The sequence below is a fragment of the Colletotrichum lupini genome, chromosome 1 (assembly GCF_023278565.1).
Source record: "Colletotrichum lupini chromosome 1, complete sequence".
Lineage (NCBI taxonomy): Eukaryota > Fungi > Ascomycota > Sordariomycetes > Glomerellales > Glomerellaceae > Colletotrichum > Colletotrichum lupini.
Window position 1 is genome coordinate 5,422,485 of NC_064672.1, and position 9,498 is coordinate 5,431,982.

Genomic DNA, 9,498 nt, shown 5'->3' on the forward strand with positions numbered 1-9,498 from the left:
TTGAGTAATTATAGCCCTTTATTACCTACGAGAGGTCGACGTTTACTACGTTAAACTACGTTAATTAACGGAACCGCTTAAGTAACTAGTTTTTCGCCGTCGCCTTAAGTAGCCTTTTTACTAAATAACTTTTCTATAGCCGGCCCGTAATTAGAAATTAACTAGCTAAATTAGTAAAAGGAATTCCCCGTACGACGACTACCTACCTAATTAACTAGCGCGACGAACGGGCTTAATAATACGGTATAAAAGAGCACTACGTAATTAAAAAAGGGGATCTCTAAACGTAGACATTCTTACTTAGTAACGAAAGTAATTTTATAAGAGTTATTAAGCTAAGAGATCTATAATATACGGAAAAGTCTATTATTACGGGGATCTTATAGGTATACCCTTAAGCCCGCAATCTAAACGACCTCTTTATAGCTCCCTTAACTACCCCCTAGGTATTACTTAGGAATATAGTATAAGGGACGGTCTAACGAGAGAGGAGGGGATTTAGAGGTCCTAATAGTATCGAGTTAAGAATATCACGGATCTTAGAGATTAACCTAAGAAAAAGGCGGCTACCCTAAAGTAGTCCTACGACCTCCCGCTAGAGTTACTATTAGCTTAAAAAAAAAGCTAAAAAAACGAGGATCTAAGGGAAAAGAAAAAAATCCTCTAGAGGGCTACTAAAGGGCTTCTTTTTATACTAGCTTACGGCGCAAGATTACTAATTTCGAGAAATCGGTAACTAATAAAGATCCCGAGACTAATTACTATATCTTATTACGGTAATATAAACGTCTACCGCTACTATTATTAAAAAGAACTATTAGAACCTACCCTTTTATACTAGATAAAAAGGAGGATCTTAGTAAGTACGATAGCTAGCGATTTAGAAGGGTAGTAGTAATCGCTAAAAATAGTAAAAACGAGAGTAGTAGCGAGACGGCGAGAGGAAGTGGGAATCTCCTAGACCTCGATAAATTCGTTAGGTAGCGAAAGTACGGATTTATTATAACCGGCGCGCGGATTAGATATATCCCTATTAAGATTAAATACGCTAGCGACCGCTAATACGGGCATAAGCTAGAGCACGACCCTTAGCAAGTCAGGGTAAAGAAAAAGAGGACAAAACCCGATCCTAAATAGAATCTTAATCCCTTATAAATAAGTAAATATTAACCCGGACTATTAGGGGACGTAGATATATAGAATCGTAGATTAGCCTAACGGCGAGTAAATTAACGTAGTATTAATCTATTTAACTAAGGTTTATAAGAAAAAGGGGCTATAGGGGTAACCCCTATTTTATAAGATCGCAAACGACCTTAGTTATTAGCTAGATAAATAGTTCGCAAGCGCAAGCCTAGGAATTGTAAAAGCGGTTAATAAATTCCTCTATAAGCGAGGGGTACTACTAGCGTAATTATAATTACGAGAACCTTATAAAATCCTAGTAGCGATAATTATAGAAGAGGAATTCGTAATATAGACCTAGGCATAAGTCGATAGGGCGTATAATCGCTTTAACGAATTTAAAAAAAGGGTAAACGACCTAGATTTCCTTCTTATAATTACTAACGGCAATCTATCGTTATAAAAGGATATATAGAGGTAAAATATAGTACTAGAAGTATAATAATCGATAATTCCGCCTATTTCGATCTATAGCTCGTCGCCGCTACTAATGCGAAATTCGGTACTAATCGGCTAGTAAAAAAAGAGGTAGACTACCCGAAATTACTAATAGTACGCAGCGACGTAGGGATCGTATATAAATACCGAAAATCTAGTAGTAAATACGAGGTAGTTTATAAACTTTAAAAAGATCTTCTTAAAAGAGAAATTATACTCTAGGGGGAAGTATAAGGTCTTATAAAAAACCCTAACGATATTTTACGATTATTACGAAAAAGTCGGAATTAGGGAATACTAGTACTATTCGGTAGTTAATATCGTACTCGTAGGTAAAGCTTCTAATTATTATTACGAAGCGGTACGTAATCTTAATCGAAACGACTTTCTTAGCATAATTAACGTAATCCGAAGCCGCTTCGAGACCTAAAATAGGAACCTAGAGCTCTTATTTAAGCTATGAGCGATTTTTTTTATATTTATAGCTAGGATAATAGAGGGTAAATCGCGAGTAGAAATCCTTAAAGAGCTTATCGATCGAATTAATAAGCTAGCGAAAACCTAGCTAAATAAGGGGACTAACGAGCGGAAAGTTAGATATCTCTATACCGTAGTCTAGCGCGTTCTAGAGGCGAAAATAACTCTATACTAAGTACCTAAAGACTACGAGATATTCTACTCGAGGCTAAGATCTAGCTTTAATATTAAAGCGAGAATACCGCGCTAAACCTACCTCTAAGCGTATAATGGCCCTTATTAATAGCATTAGGTCGACTAAACGTATAATAGGAAAAGAAAAGAAGCTAGGTATAGTAATCGCTAATAAAGAATCCTAGATTTATTAAATAGGTAGAGATTTAACTCGCGAGCAGGGTAACAGAAAAAGCAGTATTTTATTTATAAAAAGGATAGATATTAGTTAAGTAACTACTCTAAAGAAGAGCGTACTAAATCGTACGAATAATATAAAAAATCGAGGGTAGTAAATAGTAAAACTAGCCCTTATCGATTTAACTAATTCCTCGTTATATATAAGGGTAGATCCGGGGGTACAGAACCTAGCGAAAGTAGCTAATTTAGCGGCCTAAAGTACCCGCACCCCATAGGAGATTCGGAAGATAAAGAAGATCTTACCCCCTATACTAATAAATTAGATTATAACGAAGTCGACGATATTAACTACTCTTTCTTTGCCCCGTTAGCCTCGGGAGGATATACGAAGCTAAATAAATAAAAAGTAATAGAAGCCCTTAATAAGTAGGCTTTTATTTACGGATAGTAAAGGAAGGTCCCTTAGATAAAGGATACGGAGGTGGGCGAAAGGATAAATCTAATAGCGCAGAATTCTACTCTCTTAATATCTAAAAAAAAGAGATAGGGTACTAAGTAATTCTAGGGGCAGCCAGAGGGGTCCTTTTTATATTACCTAGATTACTTAAATACTAAGCTCGTATAAGCATTCTATACAAACGAAAGGTACGGCCTAGATAATTTCTATAGGATTATCCTAGACACTAGGGTATCGCAATAGTTAATAAAAAGAAAAGGGCAATTCTAGGCGCTATAGAAAATCGCACTAGTAACGCTTAATATATTAATAGCGGGTATTGCGAGGATTAGCTTCGGCCTAAGTAAAGAAATCGTCGCCCTAGGTACGATAGAAATAGAGACGCACTTCGGAACGATAACTTTCTATATCCTACCCGTTAATACCCTATTTCTCTTATATCTAAAAGACATAGATCGACTAAGCATTATATTCAATAATACGAGGAATAAAATCTCTAGCTATAAGTACTTCGAAATAGTTAAACAACGATAGGGGCACGCGTTTATAAGGCTTACTAACGATACGAAGTTAATTAATTACCTAACGGAAAGTAAGCTTAGATAATTATACTAGAGATTTAGCTACCCGTCGGTTGCGAGGCTATATAACCTCCTAAAGTATTTAGGTAATAATAATATCGAAATAGGGGCGCTAGAGTAGTTAACGAAAGTATATTACTAATGCTAAATAAATGCGTAGAGCCTACGCAGATTTAAATTTAAATTACGTAATAAGCTCAACTTTAATTAGGAAATCGTCGTCGATATTTTCTACTTAAATAGTCGACCGGTCCTATATATAATCGACGAGGCTATATTATTCTAAGTAGGGTAATTCCTACGGGATTTATAAGTAAAAATAGTATAGGTAGCTTTATAAAAAAGCTAGATCGATATATACTAGGGACCGCTAGACGGTATTAGAACCGACGCTAGTACTAGTTTTAAGTTAATAAAATTTAAAGAAAATGCGACGGCCTATAGTATATAGTTAAAAGTCGTACCCGTCGAAGCGTATTATAGTATTAAAAAAGTAAAAAGGGCGCACTAGTAGTTAAAAAGAGCGTTCAAAATTATTAAAAAGGAAAATCCCGATTTTAACGACGACGAATGCCTTTAGACAGTACTTAAATACTATAACGATACTATAGGGCCTAACGGGCTCATACCGACGTTTCTAGTATTTAGAGTATATTTAAAAACGACCTTAGCCTCGTTACTATCGCTAGACGTAAGCTAGCGAGCTTAAGTAGTTAAAAAAATAATACGGGCACTGCGCGAGGTAAGTATAAGAAAGTAAGTTAATAAGGTAATTACTATACGCAATAGGCCCGACATAGGGGTTAATTTAGATATACCCCTAAATTCGGATATACGAGTATAGCGCAAAATCACTTAATAATAGGCTAGGCTATATAAATTAATTTCCGTTAACGAGCGTTCTTACGTAGTTACGAGAGATCGTAACTAGTTACTCGAAGTATTAATTACGGTAGTTAGACTATATTATATAGATCCTATCGAGGTGATTTCTAACTTATAAAAAAAAAAAGAGCTAGGGGAAGCTATATAACCCGCGGTAGAGGTATAGGAAATTATCCTTAATAAAATCGTCGTAGTAGTACTAATAGACGACGAAGAAGAAGAAATTACTAAAAGGGCACTAATACGTCGCGGGAGATTACGACGGTAAGTACTAACGTAATAATTTATTACTAGCGACGAGGTAATTAATACCTTTTATATAATAAAAGAGAAAGCCGATTTCGAGCTAGTAGTTAAACTACGTAAAGAAGGCATAATTATAACTACTAAAAAGCCGTATAAGGGATTAGATCTTATCGAAGTAGATACTCTGCGCGATCGAGGGGTCTATCGATTTATCCTCTACGATTTAGAAAAGTATATAAACTTCCGTATATTTAAATTACGAATAGTTCGTAAAATTAAAAGAAAAGGAACACCCTAACCGTACGAGAAGTCTAGATACGTAATTTAGGGGTACGGCGACGTTAAAAAGGCGACGCTACTTACATAATTACCTACTATATAGCGCTATAGCTAACGATTAATAATAGTACTAATAGCATCGTTACGGAAGAAGGGATACGAGATTTAGAGCCGTAATATTACCTAGGTATATACCCAATCGGCCACAGGGCTCATAAGGAAAATCCTGGCCTATCTACCGAAAGAAATGGCTAGTAAGTACCTAGAAGGCACGATTATTAAAGTACTTAAGCCACTATATAGGCTCGCAGAATCGGGCACCCATTAGTAGGCTACTTACTACGATTTTCATATTAATTAACTATTAATAGTTACCTCTACGTACGACCCGTGCCTACTAGTCGCAGAGCACGAAGGTAACTAATTTAGGATCGTCGGAATATAGACTAACGATATATTAGGCCTATCCGATATTAACTTTATAAAAAAGGAGGATAAGGAGCTTTAGAAAGCGGGCTTCGTAGCGAAGCTAAAAGAGGTCCTTATAATAAATACCCCCCTAGTGTTTAACAGCGGGATTTTTATAATTAAAAAGGAAACCGTCGTTTTCTAGTAAAAGGGGTAGGGCGAGAAGATTAACCTCGTCGACCCGAACGTAACCGATATTAAGAAGCGGTATAAGGCTAAGCTTATGCGAGGGGTATATATTATGAGTATTTATTAGCCCGAGGTAACTTTTAACTGCGCTAGGGTAGCGTAGGCTATAAATCTAACTAAATAAGACGTCGAGGTACTTAATAAGCGGCTTAAGTAGTAGTAAACGAATCTCGATCGAGGTCTCGTTTACTACCCGATCGACCTTATGATTAGTAAGCTCTACGTCTTTGTTAATAGGTTATTTGCGAATAATAATAACCTTATTTCGTAATTAGGGTATATTATTATCCTAGTTAACGAGAGTATAGGTAAGAGCGAATTTATTATATACGGTAATATAATCTATTACTCGTTAACTAAAAGTAAGTAGGTAACGAGAAGTATATTAGCGTCGGAGGTCTATAGTATAGTTAACGGCGTTAACCTCTCCTACGCGATTTTAATAACGCTAAGGAAGATTACCGATCGAATTAGCCTTTTACTTATTTTAACGGTTATTTATACCGATTCCTACTCGCTATACGAATACCTCGTTAAATTAGGAACGACGAAAGAAAAGAGGCTTATAATTAATATTATAGCCCTTAGGTAATCGTACGAAAGGCGCGAGGTACTCGAGATCCGTTAGATTAATAGTAAAAACAACCTCGCAGACGCTTTTATAAAAGTAGTACTAAATAAGGGATTAGAGTAATTCGTGGGTAACGGAAAAGTCACTATACGAATAGAAGGATAGGTTATATAAAAAGAATAGAGAAAAGGGGGAAAAGGAGACGACTTAGTAAACGGGCCCGAGGTCGAATTATACCTCTAACCGTAGTAATTAAATTAATAAAAAAAAGAGAAAGTTAGTATCGGATTAGAAGTCTAATTCGACCGCGGTATATAGCTAACTACGCAGGGGCTAATTAGGGGCCCTATTTACGATTATCGTAGCTAGCCTAACCTATAGTTAGAACCTCTTTTTTATACCTACGCAAATATTTATATAGTTTAATTAATCTCTTCGTTAACTACGGTTCGAACTAACTACCCTATAATAGGGATACTAACAACTCATTACCGTTAATATATTATGTGTTACGTAACAGGGATAGTAATCGCACCTTACAAAGTGCCCGTCACGTACTAAATCACGTATCTATCTTAGATATCGTATATATAGACCTTCTCCTTTTATCTATTTCCACTTTAATAATTAAGCTACTTTTATTATACTCCGTATACCTATTACTATATACTATAACTCGTAATAATTATAAGCCTAGCTCTTAGTTAAGACCCTATACTACGATAACGTACTTATTAATACGATTCTTACGATCTTTTTAAAATAACCGACTTACTTATACTTACTTTAGCCTAAGCTAAACTAACTAGTTATAATAATTAAATTAAATAGTTTAACGTACTTCGTGCTATAAGTAAGTATAATAAATTCGGGATGCGGCCGGCAATAGGACGCCGATAACTTAGCGACCGGTGTACGGATCTTATTATAAAAGAACTTTCTAAGAAGCAGAGCCCTTACGAAGGACTCTATAAGCTTTAGTTTTATAATATACCTATACCTATATTATAGCCTCGCTAGTTAAGTACTTATAGCCTAATCTCTTATAATTCTAAAGCTTTTACTTTTATAGAGTAACTAATATAAGTAATAATAGATTACGGAAACGAACGGAACGTTAACGAAACGACGCCTAGCCGTTAATAAAGAGCCGTTAGTACTAACGAGCTATAGCTATTTAGAGTCGATTACTCGACCCTATTCCGTCCGGGAGAACGAGCCTATTATAGGGCGAGTCCTACCTAAATACTAGCGTTTATAAAAGAGCTAAATAAAAAAGATAATCGGGGTAAATTACCCTTACGGGCTAGTTACCCCGTTAATACCCCGAAGACCTTATCCGTTATAAACGGGGCGTTTATTAATAACTAATCGCTAGACGTATAAGGTTAAGGCGCGTATAAAGGCGCGGATAGTATTAAAATAACTAGTTTAATAGACCCCATGGGCCTAATAATAACTTACTTCTATAAAACGATAGAAATAATAGTTAAAAATCGAAACTAAGAACGGCGTCGATACGAGGAGCTTATTTAATAGCTTACCGAGCGGCCGGCGACGTATCTAGGTTAATAAGAATACGAAAAGCCTCTTTTTTATAATTATAAACCGATCGGAGAAGAGTCTACGAGTACCTAGGTAGTAGACTAGATTATTATTATAGAGGTAAGTAATAAGCTTCGTATAAAAAGTACTATAGAATAGTATATTAAATAGGCCCTATTTAAGATATTCCTATTGTTATAAACGTAATAGTATAATTACGAGAAGAGCCTCTAGGATCCCCTCTCCTAGGGCGACTTCTTAGCGTTTGTTTACTAATAGTACGTAGACCCCGAGACTTAGGAACGGGAATACTATAAAGAGCTAAGGACGAAGAGGCTAAAGGAGGGCTAGACCCCTACTTAGTTCCTCGCTAAGTAGTTAGCGATCTATTATAACCTAAGTATAAAAGATATAAAGAATTCGAAGGTAGAGGTATATTAGTTCTTTTTTAAACTACTATTTTAGCTATAGGACGATCTAATTTATTATAAAGTCTTAATTAAGAGAGTACGCAATATAGCCTATAAAGCTAATAAATTATAGTCGTTAAATTAGTAAAAGGGCGGCGACTAGTCGTAAAAGGACGGTAAAAAGAGGCTATATCCGTTATTAAAGCAACTGCGTCGAATGTCCCCCTTTTATAAAAAAAAAAGTAAGGAGAGCTCTAAGGGGCTAGGCTCTAGGGACTCGCTAAGAGTAATATTATAAAAGCTATATAATAAGAGTGCTCGCGCCGAGCTATTATAAAAGCGTCGTAGTAATAATATTAAGTACTTTACGTATAATAAAATAGGCTATATATTTAGTAAGTACTAGAAGAATAAGTCGGGAGGTAGGGGCGACGATAAGCCGACGTACCCCCGATCGAAGCTAACGTTAGTAACTATCTAACGGGTTATTACCGAGCTAAGAGTTATAAAAGTCGACTCGTCGGAAAACGAGTAAGTATAAGCGATATACCTAATATACTTACGCTAAGTATTAAGAGAGTATTAATAAGAATAATTATAAAGGGCAGGGCGATAGTTCTATAAGGTATTACTAAAAAGCTAGTAAAAGTTAATATAAATATATACTCCGAGATAGATATTATTAGTACTAGGCTTATAACCTACTTAGGGTTAACCCCGGCTATTACTATAGCTCCCTCGTTAAGGGACTTCTAGGGTAAAGCCGTAGGCTAGGGGAAAGCTTACTAATTAACGCTCTTTTTTATTAACTACTATAAGTAGCTAAGGAAGATTCGGCGACTATTCGCCGTAGTTAATAAGGATAAAAGAATAGTAGACCTCTTACTATCGCGACTATTAATAGGCTAGGAGGGCATTCGTATTAATATAGCGACGAATATATAGTCGTACGAGCCTATTTTAGTCGCCGAACTAGAGGTAATAGCTCGCGATATTATTAAGAATTGCGAGAGGGCGTATATATTATATATTGTTACTATAAGAAGTATCGCGGGGGTAACGGAGACTAAACTACGAGGGGGTCTATTACTAAAACTTTAATTAAAAGTAGAGACGTTTAATAAGTAATTAGTAAAGGGACCGTAGTTATATAGCGGGGTAGAATACTCTATCGACCTAGTTCTAAGTACTAAACTACTATATAGTCCTATTTATTTATTAAGCGAGAAATAACTTAATAAGCTTCGCGCGTATATTACTAAGAACTTAGCGAACGGTCGTATTATACTTTTAGTTAATAAGGCTAGGGCACCGATCCTCTTCGTATTAAAAAAGGACGGCACGCTACGCCTCTATATAAACTATTGCGGGCTAAATAGGGTAACCGTAAAGAATCGATACTTACTACTACTT

The 9,498-nt window shown here is 35.8% G+C and overlaps 1 protein-coding gene across 1 annotated transcript; it reads left to right on the forward strand.

Annotated features, from left to right (window-relative positions):
- Positions 1-3,211: 3,211 nt before the first annotated feature.
- CLUP02_01641 (uncharacterized protein) lies at positions 3,212-3,445 on the forward strand (the record flags this gene model as incomplete). Its single annotated transcript, XM_049280680.1, has 1 exon — positions 3,212-3,445. A coding segment is annotated over one exon (234 nt), but the record flags the coding sequence as incomplete, so codon positions are not given.
- Between the last annotated feature and the right edge of the window lie 6,053 nt (positions 3,446-9,498).